The sequence below is a fragment of the Pleurodeles waltl genome, chromosome 9 (assembly GCF_031143425.1).
Source record: "Pleurodeles waltl isolate 20211129_DDA chromosome 9, aPleWal1.hap1.20221129, whole genome shotgun sequence".
Classification (NCBI taxonomy): Eukaryota; Metazoa; Chordata; class Amphibia; order Caudata; family Salamandridae; genus Pleurodeles; species Pleurodeles waltl.
The window spans coordinates 150,632,961-150,655,740 of NC_090448.1; the positions used below are offsets into that span (position 1 = coordinate 150,632,961).

General features: G+C 44.8%; 1 protein-coding gene across 2 annotated transcripts in view; it reads right to left on the reverse strand.

The window, feature by feature from the left end:
• Positions 1 to 22,780, reverse strand: part of ERC2 (ELKS/RAB6-interacting/CAST family member 2) — a 2,244,592-nt gene that overhangs the window by 288,933 nt on the left and 1,932,879 nt on the right. For both annotated transcript variants that reach the window (XM_069206453.1, XM_069206452.1), the window contains one exon: positions 13,895 to 14,035. In XM_069206453.1, coding sequence (XP_069062554.1) covers positions 13,895 to 14,035 — 141 coding nt within the window. The remainder of the gene's footprint in view (positions 1 to 13,894; positions 14,036 to 22,780) is intronic.

Here is a 22,780-nt window from a genome sequence, read left to right on the forward strand (position 1 = left end):
CAGACATGCATAAGTATTCAATTTTTTCCTGTGTGAAGACTGCATTAGATAACAAGCACTGGCAAAGCCGAAAGGTCCGTCCATGCAAGAGCTATTGGCTGCGGCACTGTGTTTTACTCATGCTGTACACCAGTGTGGCTGCTGTTCAACATGGCTAAACATTAACGGCATGGAGTGGGGTGAGGTAGATTGGGGGTTGGGTGGAGTGGGGGTAGAGTGGGGTAGAATGGAGTATGCGTGGATCAGGGTAGATTAGAGTCGGGTGGAGTGGAGTAGATTGAGGTAGATTGGATCAGGGTGGAGTGGAATAGGTTGGAACGTGGGAGTTGGGTAGATTGGCATGGTAGACTGGAGTGAGGTAGATTGAATTGGGGTAGATTGGGGTGGAGTGGTGTAGATTGGGGTAGACTTAATGGGGTAGATTGTTGTGGGGTAGGTAGGAGTAGGGTAGATCAGGGTAGACTGAGGTAGAGTGGAGTGGGATATATTGAGTTAGATTGGAGTGGTGTGGGGTGGACTTGAGGTGAATTGGACTGGAGTGGAGTACCGTGGAGTGGAGTGGGGTAGAGTGGAGTGGGGTAGACAGGAGTGGGGTAGATTAGAGTAGGGTAGATCGGAATATACTAGGGTAGATTGGAATGGAGTCGGGCAGACTGGGGTAGTTTGGAGGGGGGTATATTGGAGTAGAGAGCGGTAGACTGGTGGAGTGGGGATTGGGTAGACTGGAGTGGTGTGGACTGGGATGGGGTGGTTTGGGGTAGATTGAATTGATGTAGATTGGGGTTAAGTGGGATAGTATGGGGTATTGGAGTAGGTAGCTTTGGATAGAGTGGAATGGGATGTATTGGGGTAAACTGGGTGGATTATAGTAGGTTTGTGGATTGGAGTGTAGTGAGGTAGATTGGAGTGGAGTAGGGTAGATTGGAGTGGGATAAATAGGAATGGGGTAGCTTGGAGTGGGGTAGATTGGAGTGGAGTTAGACAGATTAGAGTGAAGTTGGATAGAGTGGTGTGGGGTAGGTTGGGATGGGGTGGAGTAGATTGCAGTAGAGTGGGGTAGGCTGGGTTGGAGTGGGATAAATTGGAGTGGAGCAGATTGTGGTAGTTAGGAATGACGTAGATTGGAGTGGGGTGAAATGGGGTGGGGTAGATTGGAGTGGGGTAAAGTGAGGTGGACTGGGGTGGAGTGGGTTAGATTGGACTGGAGTGGGGTAGATTTCATTGGTGTGTGGTGGATTGGAGTGAAGTGGAGTGGGTAGATTGGGTAGATTGGAATGGAGTGTGGTAGATTGGGGTAGAGTGGAGTAAGGCAGGTTGGGTGGATTGGAATGGGATAGATTGGAGTGGTGGAGTGGTGGAGTTGAACACAGTAGGGTCGAGACCAGATTGGAGTGGAGTGAGATAGACTGGGGAATAGTGGGGTGGATTCGGACTGGAGTGAAGTGGGGTACATTAGACTGGAGTGGGGTAGACTGGGTGGGTTAGAGTAGAGTAGACTGTAATAGGGTGGGGTATATTGGGGTGGGGTAGATTGGGCTGGGGTAGATGGGAGTAGGGTAGATTGGAGTGTGATATTTTGGAGTGGGGTAGATTGGAGTGGAGTAGATTAAAGCGGAAAGGGATAAATTGAAGTGGGTAGATTGGAGTGGGTTGGGATGGATGGGGTAGAGTGGAGTGGAGTAGATTGGAGTGCAATAACTAGGGGTAGATTGGAATGGGGTAGTTTGGATTGGGGCAAATTAGGTGGTAGATTGGAATAGGGTAGAGTGGGTGGGTAGGTTACACTGGAGTGGATAGACTGGGTTGAATTGGAGTGGAGTGAGTTTGGATGGAGTGGAGTGGGGTTGGTTTGGTTTGGGTGGAGTGTGGTAGATTGGAGTGGAGGGTGGTAGACTGAAGTGGGGTAAATTTGGAGTGAAGTGGAGTGGGTTAGATTTGGGTAGAGTGTAGAGTGGTAGAGTGGGGTGGATAAATTGGGGTGGAGTAGGGTAGACTGTGGTAGAATGGGGTAGACTGCAGTGGAGTGGGGTAGATTAGAGTGAAGACGGATTGGATAGATTGCAGTGGAGTTTGGAGCAGGGTAGGGCAAATTGTGATGGAGTGGGGTAAATTGGACTGGGGTGAAGTGGAGTGAGGTAGGTTGGAGGGGATTCAGGTAGACTGTAGTGAAGTATATCTAGGGATATGTAGGTTGGAGTGGGGTGGAGTGGGGTAGCCTGGAGTGCAGTGGGGCACATTGGAATGGAGAGCGTTAGATTGGGGTACACTGGAGTAAGGTGGATTGGGGTAGATTGGCATGGGGTGGGGGTTGACTGGGATGGATTGAAGCAGAGTGGGGTAAATTTGAGTAAAGATTAGAGGATGGAGTGGAGTGGGCTAGATTGGAGTGGGATGGGTTTGACTGGGTCAGAGCAAGTGGAGTGGGGTAGAATGGAGTGGAGTAGACTGGATCGTAGTGGAGTGGATTGGGGTGCATTGGAGTAAAATGGGGTAGATTAGGATAGAGTGAGGTAGATTGAAGTGGGGCAAATTGGAGTGGGGTAGATTAGTGTGGTGGAGTAGGGTGGGATAGATTGTAGTGGAGTGAAGTAGAATGGAATGGTGTAGATTGTAGTGGAGTGGGGTAGATTGGGGTAAACTGAATTGGAATAGATTGGAGTAGAGTGGGATAGATTGGAGTGGGGTAAGTTATGTGGAGTGGAGAATTATATAGTGCAGGGGCATAGAGTGGAGTGACATGTCGTGGAGTATAGTGTTGTAGAATGGAGCAGAGTGACATACAGTAACAGAGTGTGGAATATGCATGGTGTGGTAGCGCACTGCTTTTACAAACAACACAGTTTCAATTTAAATGACCATTACAGTTGCACCTGAATACGGTATACTGTGCACAAATGATATTGTGTGTAAATGTCATCACCTAGTGTACTAATGTGTTTTGATCATATTCAAACATTTGTTCACATCACACTTCAGAATTACAAAAACATGTGCTTCATTTGTGCTGATTCTGATATCTAGTGAAACATCAGCACAGCTAGGAAAACAAAATCCTACACCCTCTCCCCTCACATGGGTACTCACCAGTATTATTACTTAAATTCTCTCACTCTGAAGTCAGAGGAAGAAACCTATATGCTGTGCTCCCTTGGAATACAGAACCTGCTGACATTTGACCTCTGTCTTTAAATGCAGAGCAAATGTGAAAAGATCAGAACAAGATTTAAAGGCCTTTTTACAGAAAGCGAATTTGTGGAAGAATACAGTGAAGAAGGACTGGGCAACTTGAGGGTCAAACTGAAGCTGGACAGCCTAAAGCAAATAAAGCCAGCAAATAGAAAGCCAGAAAAGGTGAGTTACAAACCACAAAGCTATTGGTCAGCAATGGACAGAATGCATTCCCAGGGAAGCTTTCAGAATGCCCACAAGAAGTCATAAGCAAACCAGACAACTGCTCTGTCTGGTAGGCTTCGACCTCAAATTGGTATCATAAATCAATAAATACATAAATAAATAATGGCTCTCCATGATGAGTTAAATGAAATATTTTGCCAATCAGTGCAGAAATATGAAACAGGAGCATGATGTGAATAATGGCCTACTGTACATTGAAAATCAATCTAAAGTCAGCCCTTAAGAACTCATATGCTGGAAATAACGTCTGACCTTCACTAACTGAAGGACATCAGCTTCTTCTGGTTGACTAGAGTGAAACTTTTTTGACACTGAAACATTTATCTCTCTGCTTCTGATACCACAAAGCCTTCAAGAGAATGCAGCCGGTATAGGTTGCAATACATGACAATGTGTATCCTTTACTCTAAAGTTCATCTTACATCTCCCAGCCATACTGATTACAAGTTCTGCATGGGAGAGATTACTTTGATTCTTCAAAATCATTCACTGCCCATCTTGAAGTTAGTGTACCCCCGTTCACTTAAATCAAGTCAAACTCTCACCTTCTCAACTAATCCAGTCTCGACATCAATAATTCACAAAACGTCAAACTGGTGTGCACGCTACGGTTTCTTAGCAAGATCACTGATGAAATTGTTTCTTCACTACGTCTGACCCATGTCACCCCAATTAACAAATCAGAATGAACGAATACATTTTTCTAAAACTAAATCTAGCTAAATCCAAATTCTTGCTTCTCTCCTCCAGTGATGCTCAGCACCCCTCAGTTCTACAACGGCTCGGCCATTTCTACATGAGATCTCTCTCCATCACTAGCCCTCTATACCAACTCTATTGAGCTAAACATTCATCAGAATAGGATGGAACACGTCACCAAATTGTCAAAAACGACATCACTTCAAATTAATCTACTGAGGAAAATAAAGCCATCCAATCCTCGATAAGACAACAGGACAGCAATGCAAACTTTAGTGCTGTGCCTCAGATGGAGCAAATGGAATACTTGTAGGTCGTTACAAATCAACCACTTGACCCCTTGGAGCCTTTGTGCATGCAGAAGCCAGGCTGATCACCAGAAAGAAGAAATAAGACAATATCACATCTTTCTTAAGAGACCTGCACTGTGCCCCTCTGGATGCTAGAATTCATTTCTTATTAGTTTCCTTCACCCATAACGCCATACACAAAGATTTTCCATCTCATCTAGCCTTAGGAGAAACTTCCTATGACAGGAAGACAGAGGAGTAGAAGAAACACTCCACGCCTAATATTAAATATTACCACAGTCGGTAAAACCCAAACCCTGAACAAGCCTCTTCTTGCTTGACATCCAGGCACAGGAGGAGCATTCTGGAACATATCAGACAGAAACCAGAACTATTTGCATCTAGAAGGAATCTGAAGAACAACCTCGTTATTCTTTACATTTCTAATTACCTATCCATTCTCCCTGCCTATTGTTCCAATGTATTTATTACTGAACAGTATGTATGACTAACATTTTTCTGTGACGTGCATGAAATAAAAAATATATATGTATATAAACTTCCTCCATTTACCCTCTCCTTACCCTAGACACACCATTGAGTCAACAAAGTGGAGCGTTATTCTATTGTAGTGTAATGCAGCATTGTAAATTGCACTTCATTCCGATGCAAGAGGCCTCACAGTATTCCTCTACGGCCTACAATTGAAACCTGTCTGTTCAGTTATTCTAATTGTACTAGAATATAATTGTGATTCTCAGCTTGACATTCATCATCTAGCATGCATTCCTGCTTTAACGTCTGAACTCTGCAGAAGCTGACATTCACTCCTTCCTGTGCAACAATTAGCACTATTTTCAGAAACAAATGTTGGTGTAGACCCATCAAACACCTCAAAAAAGTTGCTTTGGCATAATTTTATCCACTGTCCGTGGCTAAATATATTTTCACACATCTTGTATCCAGAACTAATATTTAAAACAACTGTGCATTTTTGGGACCCTACTGTCGTTAAAAATTTAGCCTTTTCCTTTATTTAGTAGAAAGTGGAACGAGATGTGCAATGGCATTCTGTCACGTTGACTCTGAGTCAAACAACAAATAAGATTTCAATGCACTTTCACACTGATACGAATGCTTCAAAATTGTATATATAATGCCAAATACTTTTAGGTCTTGGCTACACTTAGCTGTTGCCGTGACATGGCCAGACCTATTATTTTTAAGGTACAGATAGAGCAGGCTTTGGGTTAGCCCTGTGCACGTCTTCAAATGGATGATTTGCCTCTCTCAGATGTCTTCTGTTGATTTGATTGCTTTCTTCCGTATTCGGGCATTTGCCCCACCAAGGGGCATTTTGGTCTTACAGTCTTCTGAGTGGGGTATCAAGGATCGCATTCCATTTGACTAGTAGTGCATTATCATTCCTGAATACCTCTGATTGTGACACATCATATAGACTAGTGATAAGATCTGTGTGGGAGGTTTTAGTGAGCACCGTATGCAGCACCCTGGAGGTAGAGGGGTGTTTGGGAAGGACGGGTAATGCTCTCTTAGGGTTGCCTTCAACCTCATATATGTGAAATGCATGAGTGGTGAGCTGCAATTCTGTTATGGCAGTGCAGAGAATTGGAGAAAGCGATTATCCAGAAACAGCTCTCCAAATGACCTAAGACTTGCAACCTTAAGGAGTGTCAATGCTTTCGGTTCCTGCATGACAGCAAAACTGGGATGATGAGCTAGCAGTAGTGCTGGAGTATACAGAGGTTGATTATCCGTCAGTGCACCAGGGCCTGCTAAGCGATGAGCATGCAGTTAATAGTGCTAATCTTGCCATGGGCCACGTCCACTTGGCAGAAGCAGTGAGGATAGCGGTATTGGATAAGCAGCATCCTGCTCCACCACTAGGTGTGGAGTGTACCATTCGGGATGTACCCCGTAGTGCACATGCTTTGCTTCTGTGCACAAGTAATAGAGATAGAAGTCCAGAGCATTGAAGCCGGCAGGGTCAAATGGAAGCGTGAACTGCCTCCAGGGAATCCATGGTGGCTTCTCCGCCAACACCAGTGATGTCAACAGCGAGTAGTGTCTTAAAAAATGCCTAAGTAAGAGGAATCGGTATATTTACAAACAGGGGTAGGATGATCATTCTCATCACTGCTATCTAGTCAGCCAGAGACAGAGGGAGACGTGACCACTGCTCTACTTGATCCTCCAGACTGGAGATCGCCTTGCCATAATTATAGCGGGTCACCAGTTTTGGGACCCTGTGCACCCAGACACCTAAGTACTTTACTGGGTCAATGCAAAGGGAACTTCACTGGCACCACTGCAAAGGGAACTCTGTAGGGAATGGCACAGTACTAGAGGTAAGAGGCAGCACATATGACTTCTCCCAATTAATATTCAGACCTCAATGCCATTGCAAGCATACTCCCAGATGAAGGAGGCCAGGTGGATCCGGTTCATAGAGCACAACATCATCAGCATATAAGGATATAGCCAACGGCAAAGTCGGAATCTGAAGGACGCATCAATTGGCTGTTGCCTAATGACACATACAGATGGCTCTAAAGCCAGGGCAAACAGGATCAGTGACAGGGGACCCCCTTGGCAAGTATCCCTGCCACTGGAATGGGGTCTGAGGTGACACCATTTACATGCACCCTGGCTACCGGATCCTAATATAGTAACCAGATCCACCTGATAAACCCAGAAGGAATACCCATCCTCTGTAAAATAGTGTACAGTTTGGTCCAGGCAACAGAGCCAAAGGCCTTAGCAGCATCAAGAAGGATCTCTGCTGCCTTCATGGATGGATCGAGGTGATGTAGCAGGGCAAACAGAGAACGGTGGTTCCGAGTGGTACAGTGGGCAGGGATGACCCCAGCCTGATCCGGCAGGATAATATTGGCAAGTAATGGCTGGAGTCATGTAGCTATTAGTTTCGCTAATATTTTGGTATCAATATTGATGAGAGATAATGGGTAGTATGATTTACAGTGCTCAGGCGGCTTATCAGGCTTCAAGAGCGTGATAATGAGTGACTCTCTGAGGGATGGGGGAAACACTGTGCTGCGTAGACCTCCTCGAACATTTGAAGGAGGTGTGGAGCTAGCAAGACTACATACTCCTTAGAGAATTCTCCAGGTATACTGTCCAGCCCCGGGGCCTTACCATTAGGTATGTCACTGATGGCTTCCTTATTTTAATCAATAGTGAAGGGCTGGCTGAGATATTCTCTTTGCCCTAGAGAGATCCACACCAATGCAATGTCATCCAGGTAGCTCACTATGTCAGTAGCTGATGCCATTTCTCTGAGCCCATATAGTGAAGAATAAAATTCTGAGAACTGCTCTCATTTAAAAATGCTCCTGAATATGTTTTTGGGCCCAGGGGTTCTTAAGCTTATTAGCCAGAGCACGTCTAGGCCTACCTCCTTTGCCCTAGGCACGGGCAACATATCTTCTTGAAAAGTGTTGCACCTCTTATTCTGCAGTATTGTTATAAGCAGTCACCTGGTCCTGAATAGCCACCAATGTGCCATGTAAAGGGAGGGGCGCATAGTCCCGGTCCAGATCCTGAAGTGTGTTTTCTATAGTCTGCATCTGGGACCTAGTATCCTTCAGTATGCCAGCCTGTGCCTTAGTTTGTACACTCTAATGGTGACTATAAACACCTCCCCGAGGACACTCTTACTCTGCACCAAATATTTGTTTAGAAGAAAGTACTCTACAATAGCCTTACGACATCCTCTCAAAACCCTGGATCAAGTAAAGCTGTATGGGATATGTGCCAGCGACAATTGTGATGGGGTCATGTCGGGACATGCTGTGTCATGTTTACCAGAGCATGATCTGATAAAGTGCAAGGAAGATGGTGAACAATGCCTATCCGAGTATGTACCTCCCTTGTAGTCAACCAGTAATCGATACATAACCAAGAACTGTGCACCGAGGACATGTATGTGCCCTCCTTGATTCCCAGGTGATAAAGATGCCACACATCTATAGCCCCATACTCCACCATGCCTTCTCGCATGACTTGAGCCACATGTTTATCTTGTCTTCCTGTAGAGGCCCACTCAGGCCCGTGTATCTTTGGAGACGATTGCATGTCTTGCCATCTATGCCTTTGATATGGGGGATTTGTGCCTGGATCCTGGGTCATGACAGGAACAGATCAAACAAAGGGCAATGGGAGCCCTTGCGTGGAAAATCCTATTGACCTCGCATGGGTTTGTTTCTGTCACTGGCACTAGGCCAGCAACACAAGTGGGGCAGAGTTTTTATCAGCACAGGTGGGGCAACGGTAGGTGGTAGGAATCTTGTGGATTCCTGCGGATTCTGGAAGTTTCCATCACAGAAGTGTTGAGAAAATTCATGACTTCAGGTAAAGATGGAGGTTTGCAGGGCATTCTGGGTACTCTGTGTAAGAAAATGGTGTAGGGTGCGTGTGAAGCGCACAACTTGGATTCCCCCAGAAGTCTAGATTTCATATGTGTCTGGGTATGGTAGGTTTTTCCAGGTGGCAGTCTACCCAAGCTCAAAAGTGCAGCTGTTCACCATTGTACGTAGGATGATGTTAGGAGTTAGCCAAGCTCTTCTGGCCCATATGTAAAATCAACACCCAAAAGAGTAAAATGTCCTTTTGCCTGTCATTGGGATGAGACGCTTTAGTCTGCAGGGGGAGCAGAAAGTCTGTTGCCCCTTCAGTTGGGGTAGGGGAATAACCATGCCCATTGTGGTGGGCAGCCCCCACCCCTCTTTTGTTTTTTTACATTCCCTGGTGTATAATGGCTTTCTGCCCACCTCTGGGGGCAGAATAGGGGTAATAATCCCCATGTGCCTCACAGGGATGGTGGAAAGACTATGCCAATTCTTTTTGGGGGGGGGGGGGGTGGGGATATTGCCATGCTCATTCTATTCCATGGTATCTAGTGGGATTTCGGGGGTAATAACCCTCATCTGCCCATGGTGGGGGCAGAAAGACTGTGCCAATTTTTTTGGGAAGGGCCTGGGGGCATTGCCGTGCCCATTCTGGGCAGCCCCATGCCTAACCTAACAGTTAGCAATTATTATCAGGCATACAGGCATCATATATTATTGTAGCATAATTTTAAATACATTGGCCCTATGCTGAAGGCAGATAGATTAACCTGCTACCAGTTTTCAAATCAGGATCCAGTCAGATTCTGTCAATTCTAGGCCTGGTTCTTTTTCTCATATCTTTGTGTATGAGAGGTACGTTGTGGAGATAGTTCTGTCTAATGCTTTGTATACACAGGACAAAATTCTAGTTGTGCTCCCTCTCATAACATTATTTTTTTTTAAATACCAGTTTATATACATTTTAGTGCGCACTGCGCTATTAGCAAGCATCCATCCCAAAAAGTTTTTTGGTCCATCTCAAGATGGACACTAGCTTATGCACATTTGTAGGAGTGCTCAGTGGGCATCTAGGAATGGGTATTATTTTAACAAATTCATTAAACGATGGCCTCCACGGACATGCACACATCAACCACACCCATATTTGAAATGGACTTATTTAAATGTTACAAACGGATACAAAGATGGTGATCATGGATGTGTGCATCCACTGCGACCATCTTTGAGTGGAATTTGCAAAAACATAACAAATGCATTCAAAGATTACTGCTGGGGATGTTCCCTCACCTGCACTTACCACCACCATCTCTGAAAGCATTTGTAATACTCTAATAATTCAGGTTCCAAAGTGGTCACCACATATGTTTTTGTGGCAGCTATCCAACAAAAAAGCATTATCAAAGCCAATAGGTTTCTCTGTCTGGACATACTGGCTTTCCCGGTGCTTATCTAAGTTGGCGATCTGGGAAATCCAAGGAAAACCAAAAATAAAGCTGATGGTGTTGGTGTTAGCCAACGTCATGAGGTTGTATTAATATGTTGTTAGAAGTATACCCACTATCACACATTTGTAACGTGAAAATATGTCTTACATATTGTTCATGTTCTCAACTGTGCGTGTCAATATTATGTCCTGCAGAACATCATATTCTGAAGTATAGTATGTAGGAAAGTGTTCCTTTTGTCATGGTTACTCTCCCCCACTTTTTGCCTGATATTGATGCTGATTTGACTGAGAGTCACGTTTCCCCAACTGGAAACCCATGGCACACATCTAAGTCCCTTTTAAAAGGAACCCAAGGTACCAAGGGCTCTGTGTCCAGGGAAGGTCCCCAATGGATGCATCATGTATTATACCACACTAGTGGATCCCTCACCAAACACATGCAGACTGCCATTGCAGCGTGTGTGTGTTGGTGGGGAGAAAAAGACAAAGTCGACATGGCAACCCTCTGAGGATGCCATGCCCACAATCCACTGCATATGGCATAGGTAAGTCATCCCTCTATCAGGTCTTACAGACCTGAGACAGGGTGCACTATACAACAGGTGAGGGCATAGCAATATGCCCCTACAGTGTATAAGTCAATTCTTAGACATTGTAAGTGCAGTGTGGCCATATAAAGTACATGGGCTGGGAGTTTGTCATTACAAACTCCACAGCTCCATGATGGATCCACTGAGGTCTGGGAAGTTTGGTATCAACCTTCCAAGCGGAATAAACCCACACAGATGCCAGTGTTGGATCTATTGAAAAATGCACCCAGAGGGCATCTTTGACATGCCCCCTGTATTTTAGCCAAACTTCTAGTGCAGGACTGACCTGTCTGTGCCAGCATGTCACTTCCAGACGAGTTTCTGACCACATGGGGTGAGAGCCTTTGTGCTTTCTGTGACCAGAAACAAAGCCTGCACTGGGTGGAGGTGCTGCACACTTCCCCACTGCAGAAACTGTAACACCTGGTGGTAAGCCTCAAAGGCTCAGGCCTCTTGTTACAGTGCCCCAGGGGCACTCCAGCTAGTGGAGATGCCTGCCCCCCAGACAGATTCCCACTTTTGGCAGAAAGTCCAGTTGGAAATTAGGAAAAACAAGGAGTAGTGATCACTTTAGCTAGGACCACCCCTGAGGTGTCTAGACCTGAAGTGACCGCCCCCTCCCTGCAGAATCCTCCATCTTGGTTTGGAGGACAGGGACCAATAGGGTCCCCTAGAGGAAGTGGGCACAGGAAGGGTGTAGCCACTCTCAGGGACTGTAGCCATTCTGACCCCTGTAACACCCATAAATCTAGTATTTAGGGTCACTCCAGAACCTAGCTCACCAGATTCCTGGTGACCTCAAGAAGACAAGAAGAAGAAAGAAGAAGGACTGCTAATCTGCCCCCCAGCAGAGAAGACTGAAGACACCAACTGCTTTGGCCTACTGGCCTGTCTCCAGCTTCTAAAGCCCTTGCTACAAAAAGGTGATGCATCCTGCAGGACCAGTGAGCTCTTAAAAGCCCCAAGAGGACAGCCTGCACTCTAGAGGCCCAAGATCTCCTGCGGACAGCGGCCTTGGCCAGAAAGAAACTCCAGCAACGCATTCCAGAACTGCCCCAGATCTGCAGGTCCTGTCCCCTCTGCACCTGACGCCCACTGCTTGTGTCCACGTGGCCCACCAGTCCAGAGCAGGTCCCCAGGCGATTCTGAGCTAGTGTCCACCCTGGGTTGACCCCTCCTGGCCAACATGATGATGCCTGCAGCCTAAAGCCAGAAGACTGCCCTGACCGCAAGAGTACCAGACAAAGATTCCCGACCCCTGAAGGTAGCCCGGCACCCGCAGCCCGCTGGCCTTAGGGAATCCGACCACAGGACCAGCAATGTTCAGCAGGCAGCCCTCCTCCTTGTCAAGACTGTTGTTTTCCGGAACAAACTTCCTGATCGTAGCCTGCAGCGTCTTTGTGAACCCAGGGGTCTCCCCATGGAAAAGCACTGGGGGCCGAAAATGTGTTTGCACCTTGCACCTGGCTGCCCCGTGCTGCTGAGGGTTTGTGTTTGATGCTGACCTCTGGCCCCCCCAGTGTTCATCTAAACCCACAGAGCTGCGCTCCGAAGACACGGGTACTTACCTGCTCACTGATCCAATTCCAAGTGCCCCCAGTCTCCATAGGAGCCCATTCTAAATCTTGCATCTTTGCACCCGGCTGAGTCTTTGTTGCTGGTGTTGGGTGTTTGGGGTTAACTTGAACCCCAACCGGTGGACATTCTAACTCCCAGAGACTAGAAATGCAAGTCTTGTACTTACCTCCACACTGTACTAACTTTTCTTCCCCCAGAACTGTCTTTGAAAATTGCAGTGTCAACTTTTAAAACAGATTATTGATATTTATTTGAAAACTGTATAACTTGCCAAATTGAAACAAAGTGGTGTTGATACATATGCTTGCTACTTACTTGAAAATACACTCACCTGCAAACTGAATCTTGTAGTTCTAGAAATAAAGTAACAAAATATATTTTTGCTATATAAAATCCATTGGCCCGGACTTAGTCATTGAGTCTGTGCTTCCTTTTTTGGTTGTTTTTGCACAACAAATGCTTTGCACTACCCTCTGATAAGCCTAACTGCTCAACTTCACTACCACAAAATAGAGCATTAGTATTATCTATTTTAGCCTCTGTTAAGCCTCTGGGGGTCCACTGGACTCTGTGCACACTGTATCTCATGTTGATACAGTATATACAGAGCCAGCTTCCTACTTAGTGTGATAGTGAAAATTGTTCCAGGGCCCTCCAATTGCTTGGATGGAAATTTCCAAAGTACCATGTATTAGAGAGGAACCGCAAAGAAAAAAAGAAAGGCTTGATTAAAGAAATGCAGTGTCCAGGACCTACGAAGAATAACATTTGAATTGGATGAGTAATTGAAATAAATCTCACCAATATTAGGTGCAATTTAGTAAACTGGTCCGTAGCGTCATGTAGGTAGGGCCTAGTTTATTTGCTGGCAGAGAGGGAAATCCATCACAACTGCAACAGAGTTCCCTCCCTGCCAACCTTATGATCTGCCAGCTCGATTTAAAAGCAGGCTGTCTGAATGAGTAAACGACGTCAGAAGTTTAGCTACATATCCACTCACCTAATTATGATGGGCGTACATACAGCCATTTTTACATACAGCCATTTTTCAATGCCTGTCACTGCCAGGAAAAACCTGGCAGTAAGGGGCATTGAGAAGTGCTCAATGCCCCCATCACCATGGGAGCACTCTCCCATGGCGAGGGGTTTTGTTGTTTTTTCTTTCAAAAAACAAGTACTGCTTTGGTATGATTTTCTTTTCTTTTTCAAAATAAAAAATAAAAAACCTTTGTACATTTTGCTCCGTCATTTTGAAAGAACTGTACGGTAAACTAACAATGCATTGACGGCCAGCATGCGTTTCTAAATTTGCCTAGCACCACCTCCGTCAGGGTGACGGAGACGGAATAATTTTCCCTGTCGCCCTGGTGGAGAGCCGGCAGCCCCCGAAATAACAAACCAGGACCTAAAACTATTTTTTTATTAATTTGACTGTGCTGTATACTAATGGAAATAATCTCTGACTGTTAGAAAGATGTCACTGACCTGATCTGGAGAAGGTCGATGATTGGGGTGCTGAGACCTTCCAGGAGACTGGTGGTGGTGATGAGGGTGGTGGTGATGGTGATGATGTTGGTGATGGTCGTCATCCTCATAGTTGTCTGCCAATTTCATTCGGTTCTGTGTCTGTGCAAAAAGGGGAGATACCACATTTGATAACATTCTCATCAAAGCTATAATGCGTTTTAGGCAAAATATATATCTGTATAGCAAAACAATCTCCCTCCTAAAATTTGATTGAATAATTCAGCCAGCACAATTGATGGGATATAAACAAAGATGGAAACATGTTAACAGTGCACTAATCCCAACAGATTGAAAAACTGCAACCCAGGCTGCATGCACTAAGCAGAGCAATAGCCTTTACCAACTGTTAAACATATGCACAGGACAACTTGTGTTATATTTGTGCATGTTCCTAATGCAACATCCTTTACTTGCCAATGCCGTCCGGCAACTGCTACATTGTTCAACATGATATTAATGACAGCAGTTCTTTTAGTGCCGAGCTATGACATACAAAGTAGTGCGGGACTTTTGTGTAAAATGGGACCATCATAGGTCAGTGTCAGGGGCTACTTTCCTGCAGTGCCCCATACTTGAAAGTGCATGTATTTGATTAATGAGACAAATAAAGGCGATGCCCTTGGCCATAACTGAAGAAAGAAACGCACCACCTTACACAGCTCCATCACCACTTATGGCCCCTGTGCTGGTAGTTAACAATATGTGGTGTCACAGAAACCAGGCACACTGCTTCTGTGTTTCCCATTTACCGTACAGCCGTACACTGCACACCAGCATCACGAAGGGTGGCATCAAAATATGCAATTGCTAGAGCCCCTGATAATTGTTGTATTTTATTACCTCATATGCAGTCAAAGTGGCTATTTTCCTTGCACTAGGGCCCGTGGCACTCTTGCTACAATACAGGCACCACCCTTCGTCCCAATTCTCATCAACACCAGGTAAGATGCACCTAAAAATCTGGGACTCGGTATTCTGTTCCATCCATGTAGTACATTAGAGTGTTACGAATTAAAGCTAAAATATTCCTATCATAAGGGCAGTCCGAATGGCGGGAACGGGTGTCCTGGGGCCCCTGGCATGGGCAGTGCAGGGGCCCCCTAACAGGGCCCCAGCCTGCTTTTCACTGTCTGCCTAGCAGACAGTGAAAAGCGCGACGAGTGCACCCCACGTTTTCCCAATGCTTTTGGGTAGGTTACTTGCTGCACATGCAAATTTACTCCAGGATGACAAAGTTACAAATGTAAAACCATATTTCAACATTGCCTACTTCTATGGTTTCCCTGTTGTAAAACCTCCAGGACTAAGGGGGTCATTCCGACCCCGGCGGGAACCGCCATATGGCCGCTCCGCGGTCGAAAGACCGTTGGGGCCATTCCGACCTTCCCGCTGGGCCGGCGCGCGCTAACATTGTTAGCGCCCGCCGGCCCAGCGGGAAGGCGGCTTGCAGCATTGAAGCCGGCTCCGAATGGTGTTATTTTGTGCAATCATAAATTACATTTTAGGAGGAGAACTTCTGGCTTGACTGCCCAGGAGAGGGGCGAAAATGTATCATTGGGATTAGGGTGAACCCCCCTCCGAATGGAGCCGGCGGTGTTGCAGGTGTGGAAACTCAACTGCTTCTGCATTAATCTGCATACTGATGGGTCTTCCTGGGCAGGAAGGATGGGAAGGGCTCACACTTACACTTCAAAGGGTAGTGGCCTGAGCCCACACAAGGGGCTGAGTAACCCCCACTGATAGTCTGGAGCCAGTTCTGGACAGAAAGGGGGACCTGTGCACTTCAGGCAGATCCTCTGAAGTCATACACCACATCAAAGGCACGTTTAGGTATTCATACTGTGTCTCTGATCCTCTAAATCACATCATAACTGGACGAACTATGCTGGAGTAAAGACTGCTGTGCTGTAAGGACTGCCACTCTGCTTGGACTGACTGTTCCAAGGAACTGCTTTTCTGCATTGCTAAGCTGCCTCCTGATCTCTGCTCTGCTGAGAACAAGGACCGGACCCATTCTGCTGAACCAGCGTGTCTCCAAGGGCTTGCTGGCTTGCCCCCTGTTCTGCAGTCTGAGGGCCATCAAAGACTGCTTGCAACTCTCCTGCTGCTACTGAACTCTGCCATCTGTGAGTCCCTCCCTTGCCTAAGGTGCCCCTCTCCAGTCCTGGGCCTCAGAAGTGGTTTCTGCCACTAAAACCTGCTAAAATAACACATCTGTTGAGGTCCGGGAGGAAAAACAAGCACATCACTCATCGCCAGCGACACAATCCTACAACAGCCAATTCACAGACTGTGCAGTGCGATGACAACGCTCTGTGCTGCCATGACAACGACTCATCACATTCACGTCCACGGAGCCTGACTACGACACAGTGCCCTGAGTGTAGTAGAAATATTGACGCATTGTGCCTTCACTAGTGACGCATTACTCCATCAAAGTTACTATTCCAGCAGACCCTGCATGGAGCCTGCCTTTTTCATCATGGTCAGCCTGCTTTTTAGATTTTCACCAGTCCCTCGCAACCTCAAGTAACTTTTTGACCGCTAGTGACTTCTACCCACTGTTTTCATATTTGATCTTTAAAAATTCATATCTCAACTTCTACTTATTGGATTTTGTCTTTTTGGTCTTGTTTTACTCAGATAAATATTCTCTATTTTTCTAAACCTGTGTGGAGTCTTTTTCTGGTGTTCTTACTGAGTTACTGAATTTTAAGTGTGTTGTACAAATACTTTACACACTGCCTCTTATGTTAAGCCTGACTGCTCTGTGCCATTCTACCAGAGGCTGAGCACAGGTGAATTTAGGGAGTGTATCTGACCTACCCTGACTAGGATTGTGGCCAATACTTGGACAGAGTGCATACCTCTGCCAATAGAGACCCAATTTCTAACACTAATTATCTGTGATATTGAGTAAGATCCCATCTTCATAAACTTTACCAGGAGTCTAAGCCAGTGTGAGGTGACCAACACTGTGAAAGAAATAGAGAATGTTTTTCAAGGGATGGACAAACTCAATGCAAACAAATATATTTTAATGGTGATGACACCATTAAATTAATGGTTCTTTAATATCACTTCAGATAAAGCAACAGTAGCAATCAACAATGGTGCTATTGTGGCAAGTCAAATGCTGTTTTCTGGGGAAATGAAGTGACCCACTCCCTACACAGAAACTAAGTTCAAAGCATGATATATGTTTACTTGCAATACTGTGAATTGTATGGAGTTGTTAAAATACAGATGTGAAACTATGTGGCCAAAGTAGAATAAAAAGTTAAAGTAAGACGAATTGAACACAACAGCAACAGTGGAAATCTCCGAAACCAGTCACTAGTGGCCAACATTTCCACACAAAGTCAAAATGTGGGCCAACGTAAATACCAGGTGCTGCAGAAGATCAACAAAAAGAACTGTCAGAGGCAGTAACATACTCCTTCTCTAAAGATATTTGTTATTAAACATCTGTGCAGCCAACACACAAAAGGAGTAAGGGCCTGATTTTAACCTTGGCGGACGGCGGAGGCCGTCCGCCAAGGTTCCGCCGCCAAATGACCGCACCGCGGTCACAAGACCGCGGCGGCCATTCTAACATTTCCTCTGGGCCGGCGGGCGCTCTCCAAAAGAGCGCCCGCCGGCCCAGAGGAAATGCCCCTGCAACGAGGACGCCGGCTCAGAATTGAGCCGGCGTAGTTGCAGGGGTGCGACGGGTGCAGTTTGCACCCGTCGCGTATTTCAGTGTCTGCATGGCAGACACTGAAATACTTTGCGGGGCCCTCTTACGGGGGCCCCTGCCGTGCCCATGCCAATGGCATGGGCACGGCAGGGGCCCCCAGGGGCCCCGCGGCACCCCCTACCGCCATCCTGTTCATGGAGGGTTTCCCGCCATGAACAGGATGGCGGTAGGGGCTGTCAGAATCCTCATGGCGGCGGAGCGCGCTCCGCCGCCATGAAGGATTCCCCCGAGCAGCGGTAAATCTAGTTACACAGAGCTCTACACAGCTATAGTAGGCAGTTACTGACTGGGAGTCTCATCTGATCCTATTCAGACCTACACCACACAGTTCCTCAACAAAGACTTCACTGATCCGGTGGTGAGTGATGCCGAGCCCCACAGCTCCTGACCAAAAACCTTTCCAAATCAAAAGCAGAGAGATGTTGGAAAATGCAGAGCCCCACAGAGTTGCGCCACACAGTCCCTGCATCGAACCCAAAAGGTAACAATTTCCACTAGGATGAACCTGGTCCTGTACCCAGCTTTTCCTCTTTCATGGTCAGTCTGAACTTGTGACTTTGACCCAGTCCATCGCGACCATATAACCGCAGTTAGTGCTTATCGCCTTTTTGCGCTATTTTTACCTAAAAATTTGAAAACTTATATCTCCAGTGCGACTGAATGAATTTTTGTCATTTTTGGTGTCATTTTATTTATTAAAATGTATTCAATTTTTCCAAATAGGTTTGTGATGCTTCTTGTTTTGTATTTTAATTTATTATTGTATGAGGCCTGCATAAATATTTTACATATTGCCTCTAAGGTATGCCTCACTGCTTCATGCCTAGCTGTCAGTGGGGCTAAACACTGATTCATTTAGTGATGTTTGAGGTTCACCCAGACAAGGATTTTGATTTTTATTTGAAGTGGGTTCTCACCCCTTTCAACCAATAATTCAGTTTCTGACAATGTTGATGGAGGCTATCATAGTCCAGTGATATAATTGCTTCTTCTCAGCCAAGAGTGACTGGCGTCACCTCCTGTCATTGGATTTCAAAATTACAATAAGTAAGCATTGGCAAAACAAAGGAGTCCCCTTTGCTGTTTCAACTGGCTGGATGTTGAAGTTCCTGCACTATCTTGCAATACAGTATTACTGTTGCTGCTTCCACTGTAGGATGGTTTGAGTTCCTACCACATCTCACATGTAGGAGGCAATGTCAACTTTGCTGCTTCTTCTGCAGAAGGTAGGTGCTTGGACCTCAGAATGCACAAGGCTTTGTCACATTAGCTTCTTTGTACTGCTACAAGGATGGTGGGCCTGGAGAATATCGCGAGTCAGGGGAGTGTTTTGGTGCTTGTATTAAGGCATATGATCTCAACATTACAATAAACATAAAATTGACAAAACTAATATGCATGACTGATACATGAAAAAAGGCATATATACATGCTATTTGCATGCATTCGCATATCCAAACCTGACTCTTTGGTTTGTCTACAAGCTGCAATGGGTTTGTTTGACCTAAAATCAAATGATTCTTTTATTAAACAGTTTGTAAGTGCTGACGTTTTTTATATATTGGTTTTAAATTGTCCTTTAATCTGAAGAATTCTGTTTTTGTACATTATGATAACTCTGCTGACAATAAAAACCGATCACAACATTCAGATCATTATGAGATAATTCTCTCGTAGTTGTGTGTGCACTTAGGGCTCATTATTTGTGTTAAGTACATAACAAGGTTAAAGAAGAGACAGAAAATCAAGTTAACAGTCTCCATCCGCGTTTGTGTTACTAACTTTAAGAGACTTACCTATCCTTAACATATCCAACTTAACCTAGATCAGGACTTTAATTCTGTGGTTTAAAAAGTCTTTCATCTTTTTAAGTAAACACGCATTCACCATGAAGGCACATTCAACCGTCCTGGAAAGATAGCAGGGGTTTTTGGATGTCTTTACATTCTAAAGGTTTTAGGCAATGCTCTTTTAAAGTGAAATGAAAATCCCTGATTGACTGGTAATAGGCATTGAGGCTTAGCAGCAATCTGTAGCTGTAAAACTGTAATATTAAAGCTCTCCTCTAAAAATATTTTAGCAAGATGGTATTAGGAAACTATGCTTTGATCAGTCATCTGGATGATGTTAACATTGAATCTTTCATGAATGTGCTTTACATGAAGGAGACCAACCCGACATTTTGCCAAAGGAGATGAAGCTAATGCCATAATACTGTGATGCTACATTTACTAAACATTTTTTTCTGTTCAGCTTTAGACAAAAAGTCAGAAAAGTCTCCATGCCCTTTAAGCCGCTTGTCTCTTTAAGGTACAATGCAACGCATTATATGCTGAAGATTTTTTTTTTCGAGGATAGATCGTAAAGTGCTTTTGTATATGAGAAGTCTGTAAAAATGCTCGAGGCTGTGAGAGTCTGGAGTATCATGGGCTGGTTTCCTTATTAAATCATTGTGGGCGAAATGTATACATGCTCTTAGCTCCCGTGGCTGCACACAGCTTCAAACAGTCCTGCTGGACTAGGGGTGTGGAGGTAGGTCCAGAAGCTAAACATGGCTTTATAAGGCAATCCTTAAAGAAAGACGCTTTGTTAATTGCTAATAAATGCTCAGTAACGATGAGTAGTGGTAAATCACAACGGACGTGCCTTTGCAATCCGCCGAAGGCTTACACATTGCATATTATCCTGGAAAGGCAGTACTTAATTTGTGAAACAGTAATTGATGGGGTCCAAGAGTTTTGCTCAGGCTGCATAGTCTTGATTGCAGCTCATGCCTCTTAAATCCACCACCACACACTCCTTTACCTTTATCTCACTCTTGCAGTTTCTGCTTTCTCCCTTTGCCACTGTTTTCCTGTTTTTATCTTACTCCTTCTTTCTCTTTCTTGCTCTGGGTCAAAGTCTGATGAAGAAAAATAAGTGCATGTCCCTAAAAATGAGTGCCTGCGAGGCCCACCTACGACCACTGGCTCAAACTGAGTACTGTGCAAAGGAAGAGAATAATGTCATGCAGCACATGGGCAAAATTAATATTTTTTGCTCTTGGCAAGGGTGGGCACCATAGGTCAAGGAGGGTTGGATCCTGTCCCAATTTTCAGGATTACCAGTTATTGTATAAATTACAAAGGTATCCTGCTGACTTTTGCTGCTCGCGGGAAGATGCAAACATGGCAGGTGATAACAGTGCTAGTAACTGCACCCCACCATGCCTTCTAAAGATTGTAGAAATGCTTGCTGGTTTTGCTGGTACGGCCCTTTCCACGCTAATTGTTGGGCCTGAGATAAATAGAGGCTTTAAAAGAAATTTACCAGCCAAAGGAAGATCTAGACAATACTCTTGGCAAAACAGAGCGTTAATGTCAGAAGGGGGACCAAAAGAAAAAACTGTCAAAGCGAATTTAGAATTGTAGCATCAGAAAAAAAGGTTTATTATGTACACTTCTAAAGTCAATGGACAGGTGATTGGTTCATGTGACAATGTTCAACCTGTAACAAGCCTGACAAATGCCTTGAATAATTACTACCAGCCTCATTTAGAGCCTGGCAAGTGGTCCACCATGTTAGCTGTGGTCATGGTCCCGTCTCCCCTGGCAGACGGCTGCTACTCTACTCAGAAACCCACGTCTATAAAGACTTCACTGTAACTGCAAAGGTTATAGCAAAGGCTGTGAACTTAGGTGAATGAGATTCGTACTGGTTGCACCCAGTTAGCAAAAAACAAATGACCCTGATGGAAAGGGTGCATTTTCCCTGACTAAGCATAAGATCCATTTAGATATTTTCCTGCCCAGGACTGCCATTCCTTGCCTTCCATGGAGGTTCTAGGTGGGGAAATTCGTTCATAGTCACCCCACCCTAAACAGAGTAGGATGACTGTCACTATGATCTGGAAACCTGTTGATGGAGGGAATACCTGGTCAAGGTTTTCCACCAGCAGAGCCTGAGGCTCTGTAACCATCGAATTATTGGGGGGGGGCTACTACTCTGTCAAACAATACTCTCTTAAGTATCTCTTTGGATGTTTTAGCTGTGCACGACACTGTGCAAAGCAGAACTAGCAATGCTCAAATATATATACATATATTTTCATACATAATGGTGACCTCATCAGGTAAGATGTCCTTTGAGTTGGATTTGGGGGAGAGGGCATCTAATGAAGGTGAAACTTCCTTCCATTCCCTAGGCGGCTGCTCATAGGCATGTCGGGTCAGAACATTCAGCGTTCTTTACATGAGAGCTCTAGCTTAGAAAGGCAACCCTGAAACTGAAAATATTTAAAGAAGTGTTTTTTGGGTATTCTGAAATGTAATTTCAGTTCTTTGAAATACACTATATGGTTCTGAAAGAGATCAGATCAGATAAAAGCAAAGTATTGTTTAGCCTTTAAACAGAGTTAAAAAAAAAAATACCTCTTTGATTAAACTTGAAAAGAACGTTATTTCTGCAAGGCGATTCTGCAACTGAAAAAGAAATTGGTAAAGAAGTGTCAAAGTTTTATAATAAAAGATTGCCCTGGCGCTCAGGTGGGTATTACTACCATCTAAATTTAGTTCACTTCAAACACCAACTTCAAAGCTCAGACATATCCATTTATAGGCTGTTCTGTGGTTTTCTCTCATTCTAGAAAAAGCTTTACTGAAAAAAAGATTTTTAAGAACTATTCTGGAACGTAGTATGTTATAGCTCGAATTAGATATGGACATATTGGAAGAATTTTCATTTTAATTACATTTACATGACCCAGAATAGAAAGGGGTAGATGAAAGCTATCATTTTAATGGAATCCTAGTTTACCCTTTCGATGCTTCATAATTTGCAGCCCATGCTTTGCTCATGTTGGGCTGCACATGGAGATTCACTCACAGGAGGAAGCATATTTGCAAATCGGGAGCAAGAGATTTGTTTTAGATTAGCGTGAAAATCAGTTTTTTGTAAGCATAGGACAATCCTCCTGAGAAACAGCTAAATTGAAAATGTGGCACCATCCAACAGAGGTATACTAAATGTCCATGATGCACTGATTGATAATCCCTAAGTGATGTCACATCTAAAGGTATAATACTGTGATTTGAAATACTTAGGGCCATATTTATACTTTTCGACCC